Source organism: Peromyscus leucopus, chromosome 1 (genome assembly GCF_004664715.2).
Source record: "Peromyscus leucopus breed LL Stock chromosome 1, UCI_PerLeu_2.1, whole genome shotgun sequence".
In the NCBI taxonomy this organism is placed as follows: domain Eukaryota; kingdom Metazoa; phylum Chordata; class Mammalia; order Rodentia; family Cricetidae; genus Peromyscus; species Peromyscus leucopus.
The window spans coordinates 181,968,344-181,993,483 of record NC_051063.1 but is presented as its reverse complement, the minus strand read 5'-3'; the positions used below and the strand labels follow the sequence as shown (position 1 = coordinate 181,993,483).

The window sequence follows — 25,140 nt, the reverse complement described above, 5'->3', positions numbered from 1 at the left end:
CAATTGACCAAAATGATAATTTGGGAGCTTTGTCAGTGGTTTAATTTGCAGCCTACATGAGCTTATCCCATTGTAAGAGGACTCTCTCACTTTTTAACTTATCTCTGGAAGGCTTTCCTTTGTCCTGCTAATGTACAAAGAAAAATATTCTCAGTAAAGGTGGATTTTTTTCCTACTGTCATTCTCTAGGGCATCCTGAGTACTTGGATATTTCACAAACAGCTTGTTGGTCCTACAGTCTAATGGCAAAGAAAACTGAAACCATGGCTGGCCATGAAGTTGTGCTTCAAGAGTCTCTGGTCATTCACAACAGCTCTAGCCTACACCAGTACCAGAAAAGTTTTTCAACCATAACTTCCCAAATACTCTGCTTTTAGCTGCACTGGAGACAATCAGGTTGCTTTACAAAGCTTGTAGCAATTGTCCTCAACAAGGTCTCAGAAAGAGCATCTTACCTTACCACTTAGTGAAAAATATAATCAATGGAAATGAATGTTTTTAATGTTACCTTGAATTTTATATGTCAACATGTTTTAGAAATTTTTCATCTATGATCATCAGGGAGATTAGTCTGTGAATTTCCTATATTGATATCTGGTTTGGAATCACTGTAATACTGGATTAATCAATAGTTTGGAAGTCAATTAATATTGCAAGTATGGAAATCAGTTTAGAGGGCTGTTAAGAAAACTAAAAGAGAACTACTATTTGACACAGCTATTCCACTCCTGGGCCTATACTCAGAGTACCCCATACATTTCCACAGAAAAATATCCAAATCCATTTTATTACTGCTCTACTTATTATAGCAAGGAAATGAAGACCAGCTATATATCCATAAACAGATAAATCCATATCAGATTTTTTTCATACACAAAATGGACTATTATTCAACTACAGTGTTAGAAGAAATCACAAAAAAATGTAGGAAATTTGATGGACTTACAATGAATAATATTAAATCACAGACCACCAACTCAGAAAGAAAGAAAAATCAAATACTCTTTTTTGTATGCAGATCCTATCCTATAAGGTTCAAATGTTTATATGTAAGTAGGTAAGTTTAACTTTATTATGACACTTAGAAAGGAGACTCAAAAAGGTAATGTTAGGCAAAGTAGCAGTAGGGTAGTTATGTGAGAGTATATCAAGTTAGTTATTTTTCTGTCTTCAACTCTGCCAATTTCTTATTCTGCAGTGGATAAGGGCATAAACATATAATTGTTAGTGACAGTGAAATTCCCTAAGCAAAGCTCTATGGCTACAGCATAGCTATTCTAACTGTATAGAACTAAATTGAAATATAAAGAAATTGGGTCTGGGCAAGTGTTCATTTGTGTGGCTATTTCATTGTAGCTCTTTAATGCTTTTATTCATGAGTTCATTACAGTACAGTGATTTTAGATTAAAATAGAATGGTACCACAACTTATCCAAAGATATAGGGATGGCTTAGCTATAGCCAGCAATAAATGCAGTACATCACACATGTGGACTCAAAGACTGATATCACTTGATTATCTTATTACATGCCACAAAATATCATTTTCCCTTTTATTGAAAATAGTTTTATTTCTTATACAATATATCCTGATTACAACTTCACTGCCCTCCTCCTCTCCCAGTTCCTCTCCACCTCACCTCCCCATCAGATCCACTTCCTTTCTGTCATTGGAAATACAGGCTTCTGATATATAACAATAAACATAACAAGAAATATATAATGAGATAACATAAATCCCATAGAGGTTGGACAAAACCCACTCACTCATAAACTCAAGAGGCCCATAAAAATACTAAATGGAAAACTACAATGTATTGCAGAGGACTAGATGACGATGTGTGCAGTCTCTGTGCTTGTTACTTCAGTCTCAGTGAGTCCATAGGATCTTTCCTCAGTTGATTCAGAGGGCCTTGTTGTCCTGGTGTCCTCCATCCCCTCTGGCTCTTGCACTCTTTCTTCCTCCTTTCCCATGGGGTTGTCTGATCTCTGAGTGGATGGATTGATGGAAACATCCACTTTGCCAGACCTAATGTCAGAAATACTTTTAATAAACTCCAGCATTTCTTCCTCATAAAAGCCATGGAGTGCCAAGAGATACAGGGATAATACCTCAGCATAATAAAGGTTGCATACTATAAACCTAGAGTCAATGGCTAGGAACCTAGAGTATTATAAACAGGAATTATATGCTTACTAACCTCTTTGAGTTATGTTTAACCTACAAAAAGGTCCACAATCAATTTTTCTAAATAGCGCCATAATTGGGGTACATCCTATAAAACCCATGTCATTGGAAAGCATTTTCTTTTTGAGACGTATCAATAAAAGGAATAGGTTGGGTGAACAATAAAATATGATGAGGGAAGTTAAATGGGCACAAAAAACTGAAGGGAACTAGGGAATACAGGACAATTGTGTATGTGAATTGTATAAAAGTGGTACAAAAATGACAAAGACTCTAGGTATCAACAGTATTATTGTCATTGAGGATTTGAAAATGCCTAAAACATGAGGGACAAACCATTTGGAGTAGTGTCTACTCTAAGATATTGTGATTGAGAAGAGTCCTAGAACATGAGGATAGAGTCAAAGATGATTCACAATGGAATGGAGGCTCAGGAGGTCACTGCTAAGGAGCTTAAACTAATGAAAACACAGAGCCACTCAATGAGTTTGCAGGGTGGAAATGGGATGCAATAGACACTAGTGGAGTATGATGAGGTGTAGTGGATTTGTCAAAATCACAGTGGTAGAAAGATGTTGGATATGGACAATGCTTTCACAATGACCCTCTAAATACTCTGAACCCTTTTCTGATCCTAGATATTGGTCTATATTACAAAGCATTCACCATGAATCAGAAAGCCCACGACACTAATAACATTTAAAGTGAATCCAGGTTATATCCATGACCAGATTTAGACACAGTAACCACTGTCAACATGCCTAGGAGTTTTCCAGATTCTGAATTTAGAACTTTGTGTTGTAATGTCTGAGCCTGTCCTTGGAAGTGAGAATACATAATGATACTAATTGCTTTGCATAATTAATATGCTATAATAAAGGTCTACCATTAGAAGGGTGCCAGCTGTCTTTCAAATTCCTAGTCTCTTTTACTTTACAAACATATAAAACTATATATATATATATAAAGATGTGTTTTGAATTATACAAAATGTAAATATATGATAAAATATGTTTATTTTTATAATAATTATCATTATATACATATTTATACACTGCTAAATTCATCTAGTGTTGGTCATATGTATATATTTAATGGCTGACTACATAATATTGGATAACCAATACCTAGGGAAGATAGATTCTCCTTTTATGTGCACTCATTAATTACTTGTAGCTATCCATTCAGAGGTGAATTGTCAGATTCCCCATCCATGTTGGCTTGTCAAATGGTGCTGCGACTGATCAGGCCTTGTATTGGAAATTATATTCCTGACATTTCATGAAGAATTCATATCTGGTACTGGTAACTTAGCTCAAAAGTTTAATGGCTGAGAAGGTCATTAACCTAGAAAAGAACTTATTATTTCCACCTTCCTACACCAACATAATTTAAAATTGTATTCTATGTACTTATTCTGATACTCAGAGGTAAGAGAAGGTCTCAGCACTCATCAGCAAAGAAGTTTCCATTGATAGTAAATAGAGATAATTTTAGAGGTTCACAGTTTTTCAAAATTCAGTGAACAACTGACTATAAGGTGCTGAGGCACAATTTGACGCATCTAGAACACATATACTACAACTAAATCTCAGAGAACAACTTTCAAAGAGTGGAAATGTAAAATTCAAGGGCCAGTACATATGCTGAGAGAGTATATCCTTTCTGTAAAAAAGGAAGTAGAACATACAGGCCCTTTCTAACTACCTTCACATTTCTTTGTTTGCTCCCACATTTAAATCCATATATAACAATTATAGGCCAACATGTTCATGAGAGTAAACATACGCTATTTTTCTAAGCTAAATCCAATTTGCTGCAAATTTGTTCTTTTATTTTTTTTCTCCACAACTTAATAAAATTCATACACAGAACTTATCACTGATTATGATACATACTCCTAATGCTCTTAATTGCTATGATACCTATATTTCTCTATTGATTATGATCTCATTGAAAGAAGTAGTAATTGTATTAATATTTACATCCATCTTTAGATATTGGTCTGAATATAGATGAATTTTCAGTAAGTGTTTGATTATAGGAATGATAAAATGTTACAACAAAAAATAGAAAGAGGGCAGGCAATGCAAATGTTGGAATTCTCTGAATTGTAATCTGTTGTTTGATATTAGCAAGTACAGCAGAGCATGGAGACTGAGGTGTAGTGACTGATAGGCAGATAGGGGCAAAATGCTTGAAAGCATGGAGCTATTTACTCACGGGCATTGGCCAGCCACTTAGTGATTCCATTTCCAAAAGTTAAATACATAGATAAGATTCCAGATATTGTATAAAAGAGTACAACGTTGTTCACTGGGACAAGGATGGTTTGGGTGGCTCTGGTGTCAGGAGATGACCTAAGACACAGGACTATACACATGTGTTGGAACCTCTGATTGCGCTTCATCAAGATAAGCACCATGTAACTACGGGCTTGCATCATGAGTCCTAAACACATGACATCCGAGGAGCCCAATAAGGTTTAGATTAGATTCTCAGGTTTGGGCACAGCACAGCATAGGAAATCTCTAAACCCAGTGCAGTTCCTTCCATCCCAGATATCTGTCAACAGCAGAGCAATGAATCCATTAATAATAAGTTGCAGGAACCAGCAAAGGATGACAGAAAGTCCAATGATCTTGGGGAATATGGCTTTAAAATATTTGTACTTGGCATTTCTTAGAGTGATCATGTCAGACTGGAAGAAACTTAAGATGGATGTGGAGCATAGGGACATTCTTCTGGCCACTCTATAGAAATAAAAACAAGTCAACATACAAAGCTATATAGAATATACATACATAGAATATACATCAAACAAAATGTAGTATTGTCTGAGGGATGGCTTCATGGAAAAGAACCATGAAGTTAGCCCCAGTCATGCATTTGACACTTAAGTCTATAGCCCTGTCCCTAATCTCAGAGAATTCATCCATGATAAAACAGCAAAGCAAGGCTGAGTCCAGAGCATTTCCTTTGCTTTCTGGGCCAGCATATCCATGTCTGTGGATGACATTCTAATATACTTCTAGGACATAGAAAGAGATTTAGATATTAACTCACAGGTGTCATGTCCCCTTCAATCATGTAAACCTCTGGAATTACAAGACTTGAAGGGAGGAACATTTACAAACTGAACCACATTAGGTATTCTTTCAAGGTGAAGCAGATGTATTTTATTCTGACAAGTCATCTTCAAACATGCTAGAGACTTACTGAATATGACATTTAAGGTGTTTTAATAGCATAGATTCTTCTTTCTGACTATGAGACATGTCTGCTCCTGGCAACACCAATCTCCTTTAATAATCCTTGTTTGAATATAAAAATGAATTTTGTTCATATGACTGTTCTATTCTTAATTCCATTTAAAAACACAACCTGAATCTCCAAACCATCCTACTGAAGCTTGAATTATTTTGTAGACCTATATATTGTATGTATAAAATACAATTGTATAAAGTGTCAATACTGATCATATAAAAACATTAAAACATCTTTACCTAAAACTTGAATTCAATAAATGTAAAAATTGCCTCAATATCAGAATTAAAGTTATGAGAACATTTACCTATTTTTGGTATGTTATTATTATTTACACCTAGAAACTTATCACTAATTCAGTGTATATGTACAAATACATTATAAATTAAATTTCATTCACATAAATAAATACAATATCTAATATTAGCAAGTATACAGAGCAAAAATATGTACTATATGCATATACCACCTAGGAAGTACCCAGAAGGCAAAATACTGTCTACCAATTAGAAATTCAGATATAAGTGATGTAAACATCCAGCTCCAATAATGAAAAATATATTTGGTACAGTGAGAGAACCCCATTAGAATCATTTGCTATTGGTATCTACAGATATCTGACTTTTGTACTTTTTATACACAAAAATTCAACATTAGTTCCTCAGTATTATTACTTCTTTTCACACAGGGAAAATAGTCTCTTAATGTTCACTGTGCACTGAGGTTTAAACTAGGAAAAAGAAAACCATTGATCGACTTCTTCTGGAAGGGGAGTTTATACAGTCAAGCAAAGGTGGATCAAGTCTATAGGAAACTACTTCCCTATCTCACCATGGCAGCCATGCATTGCACCTTCTCACTAAATAGAGCCTGAGATATCTTCAAAGGGGTAGAGAGGAGAACCTCTAAGCACCGTGATGACATGTTACAATCACAAAGATCCCATCTCCATATTACTGGTACTGACCTACAGCTAATAGTTCCAAGAAGACCTGAACAGGACTGAAACAGCACCTAATGTACAGGTTTCTGAACCTTTATTATGCTGGGTATTTTACCTCTGCTGGTTTCTCTAAAGAAAGAGAAAACTACTAATTCAACAAAACTTGCAGTTGTAGCTTCTGTGGGATGGAGGGAATAAATCAAGACTCACTTGTTAAAATATGTTTCTCTGTGATGACAAATCCTAGATAGGCACTCAGCTATCCATGAGACAGACAGCCTGTTTTCATGTAGAAGGGAGTCCATCATAGAGTGTGACTGACATATTAATATGCTGAGACCTCATCTTCCTTGTGGTTGATTTGAAGTTACAACCATAACACTGCCTGCTGAGGAATTGATGTCATTCCTGAAGAATATTTCTTCCCATTACAAACTGAAAAACTTTCAATCTGTTTTGAAAGACCAAAAAGATATGCTGATGTCTTACCTGGGTTCTGCTCTCCTAGGGTGTTAGGATACAAAGGAACCCAAGGAGCTGGAGGAGAGGGACGGATTCTGGGGAAGAGTGAATATTGGTGAAAAGGGACGCTATATGTGGGTTTTGAATTTTGGAATCAATATCCCCAAAATTTACTGATTAAACCAATAGAAAATGACATTAACACACAAACACAAACAGACAGACAGACAGACAGATACACACACAGAGAGAATAGCAATCCAAATTATTTTTCCAGTAAGTCAAACAAAATAACAAGAATTAACAATTATTGTTCAGTAATATCTCTCAATATGAGCGGACTAAATTCCCCATTAAAAATACATAGTCAAACAGAATGGATAAGCAAACAGAATCCACCTTTCTGCTGCTTACAAAAACATACCTCAACATTAAAGACTCCACATCTAACAAAGCACTGATACCACAAATATATAAACAAATCAAGAAATTAAACATCAACAAACTAAATATTTTTTTTTTAATGGGGTGGAGATCTAAACAGAATTCTCAACAGAAGAATCTGAAATGGATGTGTAGTACAAATCTAAAAGGGTTTTATTAATAAAAACAAACCTGGAGCCAGGTATTGGGGTGAATGCTGGAAGGTCCGAGAAGCAGAACAAGGCACAGCTTCCTCACCTCACCAATTCCTCAGCTGATCCAGTTTCCACAGACTGGAAACCTCTGATTCCTCATCCAGAATGAATCTCAGCTGGACTATTGCTCAAAAGCCTAAAAGCTTAACCAGGCTCTAGTTCCTGGTACTCATGCCTTAAATACCTTTCTGCTTTCTGCCATCACTTCCTGCGATTAAAAGCATGAGTCGCCGGGCGGTGGTGGCGCACGCCTTTAATCCCAGCACTCGGGAGGCAGAGGCAGGCGGATCTCTATGAGTTCGAGGCCAGCCTGGGCTACCAAGTGAGTTCCAGGAAAGGCGCAAAGCTACACAGAGAAACCCTGTCTCGAAAAACCAAAAAAAAAAAAAAAAAAAAAAAAAAAAGCATGAGTCACCATGCCTGGCTGATTCCAGTGTGACTTTGAACTAACAGAGATCCAGATGGATCTCTGCCTCCCCACTGATAGGATTAAAGGCATGTTTGCCACCATTTTCTTGGCCTCTATGTCTATCTAGTGGCTGTTCTGTCCTCTGACCCCAGATAAGTTTATTAGGATGCACAATATATTGGGGGACACAATATATCACCACATGAAGGAGCAACACTTAAAGAAATGTTCAACATTGTTTACAATCAGTGAAATGAAATTCAAAATGAATCATAAACTCTATCTTTAACTGTCAGAATGGCTAAAATCAATCACAAGAGTGACATCTTATGATGGAGAGGATGTATAGCAAGGAAACAATCCTCCCTTGCTGGTGGGTATTCAAACTTGTATAGCCACTATTTAAATAAATATATTGGTTTCTTAGAAAATTGGGAAACTTTCTTTCTCAAGACCATAACACTTTTGGGCATATACCCAAAGATATTCCATCCCATCATAAAGACACTTGTTCAACTATGTTCATAACAGCTTCACTCATAATAGTCAGAAACTAGAACAACCTATATGTCACCCAAGTAAAGAAAGGATAAATAAAATGCTGTACATTTGCAGAATGGAGTATTACTCTGCTGTTAGAAACAGTGACATCACTCTTACAGCTGATAAATACCTTCAGTAATGTGGCAGGATACAAGATTAACTCAAAGAAATCAGTAGCCCTCCTGTATACAAATGACAAATGGGCTGAGAAAGAAATCAGAGAAACATCACCTTTTATAACAGCCACAAATATTATAAAATACCTTGGGGTAACTCTAACTAAGCAAGTGATGGACCTGTATGACAAGAACTTTAAGTCCCTGAAGAAAAAAAAATTGAAGGAAATATCAGAAAATGGAAAGATCCCCCATGCTCATGGACAGGTAGGATTAACATAGTAAAAATGGCAATCTTACCAAGAGCAATCTACAGATTCAATGCAATCCCCATCAAAATCCCAACACAATTCTTCTCAGACCTGGAAAGAACAATACTCCACTTCATATGGAAAAACAAAAAACCCAGGATAGCCAAAAGAATCCTGTACAATAAAATAATCTCTGGAGGCATCACGATTCCTGAATTCAAGTTCCACTATAGAGCTACAGTAATAAAAGCAGCTTGGAACTGGCATAAAAACAAACATGTTGGAAAAAAAAGCCAGGAAGTGGTGTCACACGCCTTTAATCCCAGCAATTGAGAGGCAGTGACAGGTGGATCACTGTGAGTTCGAGGCCAGCCTGGTCTTCAAAGTGAGTTCCAGGAAAGGTGCAAAGCTACACAGAGAAACCATGTCTCGAAAAAACAGAACACAACAAAACAAAAAACAAGGAAACAAACCCAGCATGTTGATCATTGGAACGGAACTGAAGACCCTGACATTAATCCACACATGTATGAACACCCAGTTTTTGACAAAGAAGCCAAAACTGTACAACAGGAAAAGAATGCATCTTCAACAAATGGGGCTGGTATAACTGGATGTCAACATGTAGAAGACTGCAAATAGATCCATAACTGTCACCCTGCACAAAACTTAAGTCCAAGTGGATAAAAGATCTCAACTTAAATCCAGTTACTCTGAACCTGATAGAAGAGAAAGTAGGAAGTAGTCTTGAATGCATTGGCACCAGAGATCACCTCCTAAATATAACACCAGTAGCATAGACACTGAGAGCAACAATCAATAAATGGGACCTCTTGAAACTGAGAAGGTTTTGCAGCGTAAAGGACATGGTCAATAAGACAAAAACACAGCCTACAGAATGGGAAAAGATCTTTACCAACCCCACATCTGACAGAGGGCTAATATCCAGAATATAAAAAGAACTCAAGAAACTAGACATCAAAATACCTAACAGTCCAATTAAAAAATGGGCTACAGAGCTAAACAGAGAATTCTCATCAAAAGAATCTTAAATGGTTGAAAGACATTTAAGGAACTGCTTAACATCCTTAGTCATCAGGAAAATGATGATCAACATGACTCTGAGATACCATCTTACACCTGTCAGAAGGGCTAAGATCAAAAATACTGAAGACAGCTTATGTTGGAGAGGATATGGAGCAAGGGGAACACTCCTCCACTGATGGTGGGAATGCAAACTGGTACAACCACTTTGGAAATCAGTGTGGTGATTTCTCAGAAAATTGGAAATCAATCTTCGTCAAGACCCAGTTGTACAATTCTTGGGCATATAACCAAGGAATGCTCAATCATACCACAAGGGCACATGCTCAACTATGTTTATGGCAGCATTATTTGTAATAGCCAGAACCTGGAAACAACCTAGATGCCCTTCAACTGAAGAATGGATAAATAAAATGTGGTACATATATACAATGAAGTACTATTCAGCAGAAAAAAAGACATCATGAGGTTTGCAGGCAAATGGATGGAACTAGAAAAAAATCACCCTGAGTGACATATCCCAGACTCAGAAAGACAAACATGATATGTACTCACTCATAAGTGGATCATAGATGTAAAGCAAAGGATAACCAGACTTCAACTCACAGCTCCAGGGAAGCTAGTTAGTACAAAGGACCCTAGGAAAGACACAGGGATCATCCAGCAACAGAGAAATGGATGAGATCTACATGAGCAAACTGGGGGTGAGGGGAGGTAATGGAAAGCAAGGGTCGAGGGGAAAGAGAGCTTAGGGGTACAGGAAGTTCTAGCTGGATCAGGAACAGAGTGGGAGAACAAGGAAAGAGATAACACGATAAATGAAGACACCATGGGAATAGGAAGAGTCAGAGTGCTATGAAGCTAGAGTTTGCCTTGCCCACAGTCAGGACAAATCCTTGTCACCCGCCAGTCCCACAGCCACTCAGACCCAACCAAGTAAACACAGAGACTTATATTGCTTACAAACTGTATGGCCGTTGCAGGCTTCTTGCTAACTGTTCTTATATTTTAAATTAATCCATTTCCATAAATCTATACCTTGCCACGTGGCTTGTGGCAACAAAGCTGGTGTAACAGGGTCATGAACATCATGGGAGTAACTAACAATTTCATGAGGAAGTCAAGGTTCACTTCCCATGATGGAACCTATGCATTGCGGTGTTATCAGGGACAAGAATATGTGGCTATGGGGTACATAGACACAGTGGCAAATCCACTAAATAAATACAAAGACCATCAATATAATGATATTAACCCAAATTTTGTTGTTGGTGTTGTTGCTTTCATTGGTTTGGTATTTTATAACAGAGTTTCTCTTTGTAGCTTTGGCTGTCCTGGGGCTCTTTCTGAAGACAAGGCTGGCTTCAAACTCAAAAATATCCCACTGCCTCTGTCTCCGAGATGCTGGGATTAAAGGCAAGCATTACCACTTCCCACTCCCCAGCCATAATTTTGATCCAATTAAGCAAGCTTTACTTCTGTAAAGCTGGTCCAGCAGTTGTGTCCCCTAATGTGGAGCTCAGGGGAACAGCCACAAGATAAATTTTATGGGGGAAAAATCATAATTTTCAGGTTGCCTGAGGAATTAGACAACATAGGAACCTTACAAACAAAGTACAGGAGCAGGTAACAGTTTAAGATTAACTGGCAGAATAACTTATGCTTTGGGAAAGGGTGGAGGTCAAAATAAAGTCAAGGTGTGGAACAATTCAAATTCCAGGAACTAGAGAGTTGAGTTTTAAAGTAAATAGAAATGAACTTATTTTGACATTTTGTAACAAGATGGCTGCCAATACGAAAATATAGTCAGACTGATTCATCACCTGGGAAGAACCTAGTACTATTATTCTGGTAAAAGAACGTAGTAACAAACTGTTCACTGAGCTCTATTCTTTATACCTATTGATTAGTATATCTCTCAACTTATTATCTCTTCTTATTAGAGAAGCTTCTTTTTTCAGTCTGTGGGGAATGACACAGAAGCCCAGATTATGCAAGGTACTGAGAATAAGATATGCTGGAGGGTCCAGCTAAAAATGAGAAATCTTTATAAAACCTCTTCTGTAGCTGAATTTTTTCTGTGTCCCACCTGGCCCAAGGTTGGGACACATCTCTCACCCATAGTCCCACAGCCATTTATAGAATAATCAAACAGAGGCTTAATATTGATTAAAACTGCTTGGTCATTATCTCAGGCCTACCACTGACTAGTTCTTATACTTAAACTCAGCCCATTTTTGTTAATCTATATGTTGCCACATGTTCCATAGCATTACCTGTGTGCTATTACATGCTGCTCCCTGGATGGTGGGCTGGCATCTCCACACTCAGATTCCTCTTCCCAGAACTCTCCTTGTCTGTTTATTCCACATATACTTCCATGGCTCATGGCCAATTAACATTTTATTAAACCAGTGTACAAAAGCATTATCCAACAGAACTCTTCCTTCAAAAATCAAGGATTTGTCCAGACAGAAGAGTGAGTGATCTTGTACATGTGAATTTTCTTGTTATGACCTATGCATAAAACCTGCAAAGATCTGTCTAGAACAATCCCAGTAGACTGGAGGTGTTCAGCAAATCCCACTCTTAGCCTCTTAGCTGAAGATCTAATGGCCACAGATAGTTTTTGGGAGATAATATATCAAATATGTACCTTTAGAGACTACTAATGATTCAATAGATGCCATTCTACTAGGCACATAGTAGTGTCACTAAGTAGATGTGTTGATTTTTAAGTTTTTTTTGCTTGTGTTATGGAACACATTAAAATTGAAAGAAATTGTAGAATTGTAGTATGTAGATAAAAAAGTAATTGAAAGGAGAAAATCATTTGTAGACTTGACTAAAACACATATGCATGTATAAAACACTCAAAAGTTTTAAGTAACAAATGATATAAATATTCTACAAGTTAACTGTGTTGGTTTGTGTTGGAAGAAGTCAGTGAAGTGTGTAATCCAAAGAGACACAGAGACTTCTCTAACTTTCTCATAAATCTGAACTCAAACTTTCTAGCTCCTTCCCCAGGTGCCCTGGTCAATTTTCAAGGTCATGAAAACTCAGTGCCTCTTCAATACCCCTTATCCGTTTGGATAAAATCACTAGGAACTCTAAAGGGTCTTTGCTAATTAACAATGAGAACTTTTCATAAATGATCTAGTCTCCCAATGCCAGCCCTGTCACTGTTGTTATTGCCATTGCAGTTGAAATGAAAATTGCAGTTCTGGAGGGAGGTGAGGTCACAGAGTCACAGTCCTCTACATCCTCCTTGTTATAACACTTCCACATTGATGCTTATAAATAAGACTAAATCTGCCCTATGATAGTCCCACCATCCTGCAGAGACAAGAAGCTAGGTGAGTGCTTTGTACTTCATTCTGATTGGCAGAGTCAGTGAAGAAGGAAGGCCTGAGTAAGTGTTCCTGTCTGATGATGAGATATGGGTTAGAAACAGATCCATGGAATAGACAAAGAAGGCACAAGAATAACTGCTTAAGTAAGAGATGAGTGAGACAGAACAAAGTGTTCCTAACCTTGTCTCTGTTTTTTCTTAATGTAATGTAAGTCCCCCATCAAGGGTGACTTTTGGTAACACCAGCACAATGCAGACCATCTGTGAGAGTGCTGAAGCATTGTGGTAATAAGAAAATATAATAATTCACCTCAGCTAACATGATATGTAGACTCTCTTTTCACTATTATTATTTTAGTTGAATTTACCATAGTTTCATGTCCTAGTAAATATTAGAATGGAATTATAAGAAGCACACTTCCCTGGGAAGTGCAGAATGTGGCTAGGTTTGTTTAGTAAAAAGTTCATATGTGACATTAAATTTATTATCTGGTTATAGAAGCAATAACTGAATCTGTATTGAATAGCCATTGCTACAAGACTGGTTTGAAGACTCTACCTCTTGTACTTGGAAAAGGAAAATGGAAGGGAAGTTCCAGTATGAGTATCAGACAAGGACAGCCAGTACCAAGTGTATCTTGGGTTATTTCCCCTGGTTTTATCATACTCTATTATTAAGCATGATTGGATAGCATGTCATCACTCATTGTTTATCCTTATTGCTAAAGGAAGACAGAGCTTTGTGCATGATGTTCCAGGGTTCTGTCAAATAATTTGGTACTATCATTTAGTATGCTATATCTTTCTGGCCAATATTTAAGGTTTCACATTATTCAAATTGCACTTTATTATCTCACATGCAGCTCCTATATTTGAATGCATCATAAATATTATTGTAATAGATTCATTAATATAAGAACAAGCAAATAAGCAAGACGTGGTGAAAATCTTTCATCCCAAGATTTTGGAGGCAGAGAAAGGCCTCTCTGTGTGAATTTGAGCCCAATAGGATCTATGTAGTGAGTTTGAGGGCAGCCACAGCTACATAGTGATACCCAGTCATGAAAAATCACAAAAAAGCAGCAAGTACATGCTCAGTTTTAAAAGAAATGTTTAGGAACTTAATGTTCTCATGCTATCATTTGTTAATTGCATATTAGTGTTTCATGTTATATTTTGTACAGATTAATAGTGTTAATAATTCTTCTGTATTATCAGCTATAGCCTTTACCCATGTAATGACAACACTTTATACTTCTTGTGCATCATAAACATCATGTCCATCTTGTGCTTCTGAAATCAAACTCTTTTGTGTCAGGACAGATGACACTGAGAACACTGCACTTTACTGAAAGCTCAGAAGCACTGGAACTTGACATTTCCTATGACATAAACCTTCATATCAAAGTGAAAATTATTTCTAAAAAGATTTATCTGTCTATATTTATTTTGTGTGCAAGTATGTTTGTGTCTGCGTCTATGAGCTCTTTGAGAATGGAGTGCCTGCAGAGGCCACTATACGGTGAGAGAACCCCATGGAATTGGAGTCACAGGGGGACCAAACACAAATCCCTTACAGTAAAAACACATTTTCCTTACCACTGAGCAACCTCTCTAGTACCCCCTTATGAAAACACTTTAAAGCTAAAAACATACATCTGAATACCAATAAAGTGAACAAAAATAAAATGAGGAACACAAACTGCACAGAAGGTTGAATCATGTTGGAGACCACCCTACATGGCTGAGATGACTGTGCCTGTGCCAAACTAGCCATGGTCAAGTCCCTTCAATATTGACTCCGCCTCTAATCGGTTTTTGGATTTAAAAAGGCACACATCCTTTTTGATTCTAAGTTCAATTCTTGACAGAGGAAATAGTGGTATGTCTATATTATATAATTTTAAACATCAAAGAAGGTGTCAAACTGAGAGTATAGCAGTGAATCATAAATTGTAATTGCTGTTTTCCACATATACATACATTATCTTTAACTCAAAAAATTATATTTTCTATTATACACTTAACTCTTTAAAATTTTTTTAAAACAATATTTTCATGTAGAATACAGGATATCAGTGGATATGACCATTGCGATGACACTCTATTCACAATATTTGTCTTTTTTACATCTTCCCTTCTGTGACAAGGTAGAAGAACTGGCATCATTTTCCTAGAAATGTTCCTGGACTCTCATTAAGCCCAATGCCAGGTATGTGGAACTTTAAAAAGCTTCCAGGGATACTCAGTTTTCATTTGTCCCATGTTAAACATTGTGTATCTTAAATTGTTATAGCTGGCCCCTGTACTTCAGAGAGATATTCCCCACCCCTCATCACAGGCAAGGATGAAACAATGCTGAAGGCATGGGCATCAGGGATTTGACTCTGCCCCTCCTTAGGTGGATGGCCTCAGTGATCCACAAAGATTGGCTCAGTTATTACCCAGGCCCACAACAGGGCCCACCCTAACATCTACCCCATTTAGGACAGGCGGTAGTTTTTGAAGAGACTGATCCTGTAAAACAATACTGCAGGGATCTCCAAGACTAAGGGCAGCCATGGAATATCCCAGAGAAGTTCCAGTGAGAATCCAATGATGACAGTGTACAAGAAACCAGGTGCCTTGAACCAGACCAGTGACTCATTGCAATGAACATTTGCTAGTAAAGCTAACAGGATGAAAGGATAAAATATATGACATATTGAGACCCCCAATGCCTCCAGGATGAATGAAGAGATGTTGGAGAGGTAGTGAAGAAGGAGAAGCTAAGAGGGTTTTTTGTTTCTTTTGATCTTTTTATTTGTTTCTCTGCTTGCTTGCTTGCTTGCTTGTTTTGTTTTATTTTGTGGGAGGGCTCTTCAGGGTGAAGGGGGAATGGAGGGATGAGGAGGTGAACAGAATTGGGGTGAATGATGTGTAACTCACAAATAATAAAGAAGTTAAAAATAAAAAAGTATATTTCCTATGTGTGTGATCATCAAGAGAAGAAGCAAATCATTAATAAAGAACATATTTGTGACACAGTTCTGCTGAACTTTTCAGTGATCTCACCTCTCAGTGAGCATTAGTGTTGACAAAAATTGTAAAATGTTTGTTGCAATATAAGTCTCAAACTGTGATTCCATGATTTTCATGTGCAGACACCAGCAGCCATTCCTCTAACAACCTTAAAACAAACTCAATTTCATGTATGTTTGAGATTTGCACATTTTCAAATAAGGAAACAAAATTCATACCCATACATCTCATGGCAATGTCACAAGGAAAATATCACTTAGAACCCTACAGATTAAGCACAAAATAATACTGTAAGATTTAAGACCTAATGATATGCAGAATTCTATCCTGTGTCTGTATTGATTAATTGATCAAGAACTGTAACTGGGCTAATATGGGCAGTCTGCAGGTTGAAGTATCCAAAACTATTAGTGAATTCTAACTATCACTTTTCTTTGATGATGTAAAGAACTTTATTTTGGCTGACATTCTTTGGACTGGCATTTTGGCATGTAGGTTGTTTTGTTGTATTGGTTCCCCATAAGCAGATGTGACCGGTTTCCCTGAGTGTTTGTGGTGACATTCACAGGCATTGCCAGGCCGTGATGTTCTTGGTTTACCCAGAATTATACCTAACTTTGGTGTTGTCAACTATATTTTCCTTTACTATTTGTCATTTTAGTTATCTATTGTATTTTGGTTACTAATTTTTAATTAGATTAAAAGTAGCAGGTTTCTTTTATGCTTTTTCCTATTTAGTGTTCTGATTTAACCAATCCCACTTTTTCCCCATTTGTCCACCCATATCCAGCATATGTGATCCAGGCACACTTCTTCTATGCTATTATCCTCGTATGTTCTCATCTTCACTGGACTCATAGAGAGTCTCTTTTTAATCCTCTTATGGGCCCCATACTAGCTTTTGTGGCCTTGATACACAGTCACTCCTACATAATCACATATTTTAAAAATTATAAGCTAAGAAACAAAACTGAGACACAATGTACGCTGTTGATGATTCAAGGCCTGTGGTACCTCACTTAATAGAATACTTTCTATTTTTTGATGTAGCCATTTTCTAGGGAGTTTCCAGTCCCAGAGCATGGATAAAGAGAAACTGCTGCTATCTGGTAGTTCCCAAGCTCATCTCTGCACTTCCTTTTAACTTCTTCAGATTTCAAGATTCACTGGCAATTCTCCTCTAGTTCTTGATTGCCCTGCCGATTGTCCAGCTAACTGTCTTTGCATAGCAAATTAGTGATGTGATGTCTTCTTTCCTGAGGCTCCTTGGTTCAGCCTGGTACTAATTTACAGCTGCTTTTGCCTACATCTTCAAGGGGATCTCACCCTACTAAAGAGGGTTACAAACACATTCTCCTGAAGGAAGAATATTGCGTCCTGAGAGTCTCCTCCATCTGTACTTATGGGCTGTTTAACCAACTGCCTTCTTTTCTACAATTTCTACTCTAGACTTCTGAGTGGTGACTGAATATCACAGACATAGTTTCAATAGAGACAATGAACATTTCCCCATTAGCTGTCATCCTTCAGATAGTGAAGCTCTCCTTGTTATTTCTGCTGACTTATTTTGCCTACTATTATTCTGTTGAGTATTGTGTGGCATTTCATCCCATTGGATGTCCCGATTGCTCTAACAGTCCTAACCTAAGTGTGCACAATAGTGTGTGTGTCTAGTTGGTGTGACATAATAGCTCGCTCTTAATTTAATAAGATAAAAGCTGTCACCCCATCATCTGAATATGTCTTATGCTCTTAATAAATTTTCTTATGTATAACTCTAGATACATTCTGAATGATATAATAAACTTTTCATTACTTATCTTTTAATTTTAGATGAGATACATATGAAGAATTGATGTCTTTGAGTATTTTTGCAGCTACTAAAATTATCTTTGTGCATAGCAATTCTAGAAAATATTAGTATATTTTCATTCTCTTACATTATGCTTGATAGTATTGGCTCTCACATTCCATTGCTTCTCACAGGCCAAACATCCTAGCCCATAATGCTGCCTGTTGTATCATTATGAAGGCGTATCAACAATGCATATATGTGTGCTGAGGCCTTTAGATAGCTTAGAGTAGGATGCATGCTAAGAAATAATTGCCCCTGTCAGTAACTTTGAGAAATTCTTGATATGTAGTCCAGGCTGAGATTGTACTCCAGAGCTCTAAAGGACTTTTTGATTTAGTCATTTCTGTAACTCTTTGGATTACTAATACTTTTCATTCATTTGACCAGAGAAATGGCTTTGGCCAATATTTACATAAAATCATACCAAATCACAAAATGGACTTCTGGAATCTCACCATCAAAATCATTTTATTGTCACAAACTACAGCTGGAATTCTGGGAAATTTCTCTCTTCTTTACTACTATCTAGTTCACTATGCAGAACGTAAATTAAAGCCCACAGATTTGATTCACATGCACCTAATGGCAGCCAACACCTTGATCATTCTCTCTTCAGGAGTGCCACACACAATGGCAGCTTTTGGGTTGAAGCAGTTTGTAAATTATTTTGGATGCAGATTAATTTTATATATTCAAAGGGTTGGCCGTAGTGTCTCCATTGGCACCACCTGCCTGTTGAGTATCTTCCAGGCCATCACCATCAGTCAGAAGGAATTCTGCTGTAAGGATCAAAAAGTTAAATGTGCAAAATACATCGAATGCTGCATTGCCCTCCTCTGGGTCTTGTACATGTTGATAAATGTCATTTTCCCTGTGTACCAATTTATCAAAAGGAATAGTAAAAATGTGACGAGAAAACGGGACTTTGGATACTGCTCAACTGATGGGCGGGATGAAATCAGTGACTCCCTCTATTCAGCACTGGTGGTATGCCCTGAAATCTTCTTTTCTTTTCTCATGGCCTGGTCTAGTGGCTACATGATTGTCATTCTGTACAGACATAAACAGAGGGTTCAACACATCCATAGCTCTTGTAGTTCCAGCAGAATCGGTTTTGAGTCCAGAGTCACCCAGAGCATCCTGGCTCTGGTGTCTACATTTCTGGCTTTTTATACTCTCTCCTCTATCTTACAAGGCTGTGTTGCTCTTTTGCAAAATTACAATCGGTGGCTGGTGAACATCAGTTTCCTAACATCTCTATGTTTCCCCTGTTTTGCACCCTTTGTTTTTATGAATCATTACTCCATGGTGCCTAGACTCACTTGTTCCGGATCATGAAAAAGTCACTTGTTCTTATTTTAAGTATGTAAATGATATGTTTTTTGTGGTATACAGCTGTTTACTTACACCTCCCCCTCAGAAAGTCAGTACAGAAAGTTAAGGATGTAATGCCTTGTCTTTTAACTATTAACAAAAATGATGAGTCATTGTTGGTGCTGACTGATCTGTCTCATGGTGAGAATGGGGAGGTGAAATTCCCCACTATTAATGTGTGGAGTTTGATGTGTGATTTAAACTTTAGTAATGTTTCTTTTAAATATTTGGGTGAACTTTTATTTGGGGCACAAATATTCAGAATTTATACATCATCTTGGTGACTCTTTCCTGTGTTGAATATGTAATGTCCTCCTTGATCTCTTTTAATTGATTTTAGTTTGAAGTCTATTTTGTTAGATATTAGGATAGCTCCACCAGCTTAACTCCTAAGTCCATTTGATTGGAAAGTCTGTTCCCAGACTTTTACTCTGAGGTAGTGTCTGTCTTTGAAGTTTAGGTGTGTTTCTTGAATGCAGCAGAAGTATGGATCCAGGCCACAAAGACCAGAAGGCCAAAGAAGAAACAAAAATAAAGAAAGAATACATTCATCCAAAAAAGACAACCTCAGAAATCAGCATCTAGATCTCTAATCAACCCAAATACAGATGCATAAATGCCAGTGTAAGAAGACAATGACAACATGCAGGTACCACCAGAGTCCAGCTATCCTATGGTAGCAAAACAAAAATATTCTAATATGTCAGAAATAAAAGAAAACTACATTTAAAACAGCTTTATGGAGATGATAGAGATTATTAAAGAGGAAATAAAAAGATCCCTTATAGAAATACAGGAAAACAGAAACAAAGAATTGGAGGAAATCAATAAATCCCCAAAATAATGCAAAGAAAGTAAAGAAAAAAAACCAACCAGGCCAAGGAAAATGTTCAAGGCATAAAAATCAAAATTGAAGCAATGAAAAATACAAACTGAAGGATTTCTGGAAATGGGAAATCTGGGGAAATGAAAAGGATCTATAGATGTATGACCAAAGGTCTGAGAAAGAAATCAGTGCAACATCACCCTTCATACTAGACAAAAATAATATAAAATATATTTGAGTAACTCTACACAAGCAGGTGAAAGACTTGTATGATAGACTTCAAGACTTTGAAGATGATATTTGAAGAATATGTCAGAAGACAGAAAGACCTCCCATGCTCATGGATCAGTAAGATTAACATAGTAAAAATGGACACCTTACTAAAAGATATCTCCAGTTTCAATGCAATCCCCATCAGAATTCTAACATAATTCTTTACAAGCATGAAAGACTAGTACTCATATTCATATGGAAAATTAAAAAAACACAGCATAGGTAAAAATTGCCTATGAAAGAAAAGAATTCCTGGAGGTTTCTTCAACGCTGAAATCAAGCATTACTTCATAGGTCTAGTAATAAAAACTGCATGGTGTTGGCATAAAAACCGAAATGTTGATCAATGGCACTGAGTCAAAACCCAGACATAAATCCACACACTTATGGACCACTGACTTTTGATGGAAAAAGAAAGCATCTTCAACAAATTATGCTCATCTACCTGGATGTCTGTTTGTAGCAAAATAAAAATAGGTCCCTATCAATCATCTTGGACAAAATTGCTACAGAACACCAGGAATAGCCTTGAACTCTGTGGCACAGGTGTCAACTTCATGAGCAGAACACATAGCTCATGCACTAGGTTAGACAATTAACAAATTTTCATGAAACTGAACATTTGTAAAGAAAAGGACACTGTCAATAGGACAAAACATCAGCCCACAGAATGGGAAAAGATTTTCCCCAATTCTACATCTAACAGAGCACTGATACCCAAAATACATAAAGAAATCAAGACATTAAACATCAACAAACTAGAATATTCAATTAAAAATGGGGTAGAGATCTAAATAGAATTCTCAACAGAAGAATCTGAAATGTTTGAGCAGCAGTTAAAGAAATGTTCAACATCTTTGCAAACAGTGAAATGCCATTCAAAATGTCTTATGGGTATGCTTATCAATGGTTAAAATCAATAACACAAATGACATCTCATGCTGGTGAGGTTGTAGTGCAAGGAAGCACCCTTCCACTGCTGGTGGGAGTTCAAACTTGTACATCCACTATTAAAATAAATAAGTTGATTTCATAGAAAATTTGGAATCTATCTATCTCAAGACCACAATACTGCTGGCCATGAAACCAAAGATATTCCAACCTATTATAAGGACACTTGCTCAACTATGTTCCTATCAGATTTATTTGTAATAGTCAGAAACAGAAAACAACCTGTATGATACCCAACTAAAGAATAGATAAAGAAAATGTTGTACATTTACACAATGGAGTATTACTCTGCTGTTAAAAGCAGTGACATCATGGAATATGCAGGCAATATGAAAAACCTGAACTTGAAAAAAAAATCATCCTGCATGAAGTAACCATGACTGACAAAGAACACCATGGTATTTGCTCACTTATAAAAGGATATTACTTGTAAAGTACAACAATACTCAACTACCATCCACAGACACAGAGAGGCTAAGTAACATATTGAGATGATGGTGGACACAAGGATCTCCATGGGAAGGGAGGGGAAATAGAAAAGATTTTGCATGTGGAATGGCAGTAGGTGGAGGGGAGGAAACACTGAGAGAAACAACTGGAATAGTCAGTACATTGTGGAGGTGGTAATCTAATTCCATGAAAACACCATGGAAACTACCACAGTAACATTACCATCAATAAGACTGATTCATTAGAGTTATGGACAACATGTCAGTAACGAACAATTTCATGAAGACTTCAAGGTCCACTTAAAATGATGAAACTCATGCTTTGGGATCTTATCAAGGACAAGAATATGTGGCTAGAGGGTACATAGACCCAGTGTTCAATCCACTGAATAAGTACAATGACCATCAGTATAATGATATTAGCCTGAATTTTGTTAATGTTGTTGCTTTTATTGGTTAAGTTTTAAATGACAGAGTTGCTCTCTGTAGCCTTTGCGGTCCTGAGAGTCCCTCTGAAGACAAGTCTGGTGTCAAACTCAAAGACATGCACCTGACTCTGCCTCCTAAGTGCAGGCTTTAAATGCAAGCACCACTAATACCCAGCCATAATTTTAATTTAATTAAGCAAGTTTTTCTTCTCTGCAGAGGAAAGCTGGACCAGCATCCATGTCCCCTATTGTGGAGATTAGGAGAACAGCCACAATACAAATTTCTAGACTCCTTTTATATGGGAAAGTCATAATCTTGGGTTTGCCTGAGGAGTATGGCAACATAGGAAAGTTGAATGCAAAGTATATGAGTAGATAGCAGTTTAAGATTAACTGGAAGAATATCTTATGGATTGGGAAAGGATGTAGGCCAAGATAATTCAGGGTGTGGAACAAGTCAAATTCCAGAACCAGAGAGTTGAGTTTTACAAGAAAAAAGAAATAGATGTATTTTGATGTATTTTGCCATTGTAATAAGATGGCTACCAATATTAAGATGGAGTCAGACTGGTTCATAATGTAGGAATACCTAATACTATTATTCAGCTAAGAGGACATAGTAATAAATTGGCCAGTAAACGCTTATCTTTATGATGATTAATCAGTATAATTCTCAACCGACATTAGAGAAGCTTTGTTTTTCAGTCTGGGGGGGTTGACACAGAGACCCACATTATGAAGGTACTGAGAACAAGATACACTGAATGTCAAGCTAAAAATAGGACATCTATATAAAACCTCTTCCTCCCAAGAATTAAGGATCATCATTTGAAAGAAGAGGCAGAAAACAGATTAAAGCCTTTATGGCAACAAATGGTTATGAGAAAACTGGTTTTGTCCAGACAGAACAGAGCTCTTACACCTGGTAATTTACTTGTTAGGATCCTATGAACAAAACTTGCACAGATTAATCTAGAAAAATCCCAGTAGAATGGTGGTGTTCAGGCAGTCCCACTCTAAGCTAAAGAGCTAATGGCCACAGATAGTTTATGGGAGAGGATGTGTCAGATTTTTATGTTTTAGAGACTACTCATGATTCCATAGATGTCACTCTACTAGACACATAGTACTGTCACTAAGTAGACTTGGTAATTATTAATTTTGGGGTCTTTTTTCCTTGTGTTAAAGAACACATTAAAATTGAGTGGAATTGTGGTGTGTAGATAAAAAAGTAACTGGAAGGAGATAGTCATTTTTAGATTTGAATAAAACACATATGCATGTGTAAAACACTCAAATGTTTTAAGTAATAAGTGATATAAATATTCAAAAATTTAACTATGTTGGTTTGTGTTGGGAAAAGTCAGTGAAGTGTGGAATCCAAAGAGACATAGAGACTTCTCTAAATTTCTGATGAATCTGAATTCAAAATTGCTTGCATCTTCCCCGGTGACCTGGTCAGCCTTCGGGGATCATGAAAACTCAGAGCCTCTTCAATAGACTTTATCCATTTGGATAAAAATCACTAGGAACTCTAAAAGGTCTTTGATAATTAACAACCAGAACTTTTTCATAAATGATCTAGTCTCCCAAAGCGAGCTCTCTCACTGTCATTGGCACTTCAGTTGAAATGAAAATTGAAGTTCTGGAGGGAGGTGAGGTCACAGAGTCACAGACCTCTACTTTCCCACAGAAAAGTTTATTAATGAGACTAGATCTGCCCAATGTACCCACCATCCTGCAGTGATAAGAAACCAGGTGAGTGCTTTGTATTTCAGTCTGAGTGGGAGAGTCAGCAAAGAAGGAAGGCCTGAGTAAGTGTTCCTGTCTGGTAATGGCATAGGGACAGAAACAGATCTATGGAATAGACAAAGAAGGCATAAGAATTATTGCATGAGTAAAAGATGAATTAGAAAGATTGAAGTGTTCCTAATCATGTCTCTGTTTTTCTATCATTGTGATATAAGTAGCCCACCAAGGTGAATTTGGGTAACACCAGGATAATGCAGCCCATCTGTGAATGTGCTGAAGGGTTTTGATAATAACACAATGTGATAATTCACCTCAGCTAACATGATGTATAGAACCTCATTTTATTATTATTATTATTATTATTATTATTATTATTATTATTATTTTAGTTGAATTTACCTTGGTGTTATGTCCTAGTAATCAATAGAATGGAAATATAAGAAGCACAATTCCCTGGGAAGTGCAGGATGTGACTAGGTTTGTGAAGTAAAAAGTTCATATGTGACACTAAAATTTTGATCTGGTTTTAGAAACTGTAACTGAATCTGTATTGAATGACCATTGCTACAAAGACTGGTTTGAGGACTCTACCTTTGCACTTGAAATATGAAAAAGGGAAGAGAAGGTCCAGTATGACAAGGAGAGCCAGTACCAAGTGTATCTTCAGTTATTGATGCTGGTTTCATCGCACTCTATTATTAAGCACAACCTAATGGCATGTCTTCACTCACTGTTTATCTTTATTGCTAAAGGAAGAAAGAGCCTTGTGCATGATGTCCTCAGGTTTTGTCAATAAAATTTGCATTAACATTTATTATGCTATATCAAACTGGCCAATATTTAAGGTTTCACATTATCCAGATTGTACTTTATTATCTCACATCTCACCATCTATTTGAATGCATTATAAATTCCATTGCAGTAGATTCATCAATACAAAAATAAGCAAATAAACCAGATGTGTGGTTAAAACAAAAAAAAAAAAACCTTTCTTT

General features: G+C 36.9%; 1 protein-coding gene across 1 annotated transcript; it reads left to right on the top strand.

The window, feature by feature from the left end:
* The first annotated feature begins 18,518 nt into the window (after positions 1-18,518).
* On the top strand, positions 18,519-19,430 carry LOC114684480 (vomeronasal type-1 receptor 4-like). Its single transcript, XM_028859076.1, has one exon. It carries the CDS (start codon positions 18,528-18,530, stop codon positions 19,428-19,430), a length of 903 nt encoding a protein of 300 aa, XP_028714909.1. The 5' UTR covers positions 18,519-18,527.
* The last annotated feature ends 5,710 nt before the right edge of the window (positions 19,431-25,140 follow it).

What these genes read in the sequence shown, in the direction of transcription:
- LOC114684480 (XM_028859076.1), top strand. Translation starts at nt 18,528, where the DNA reads ATGGACTTCTGGAATCTCACCATCAAAATCATTTTATTGTCACAAACT.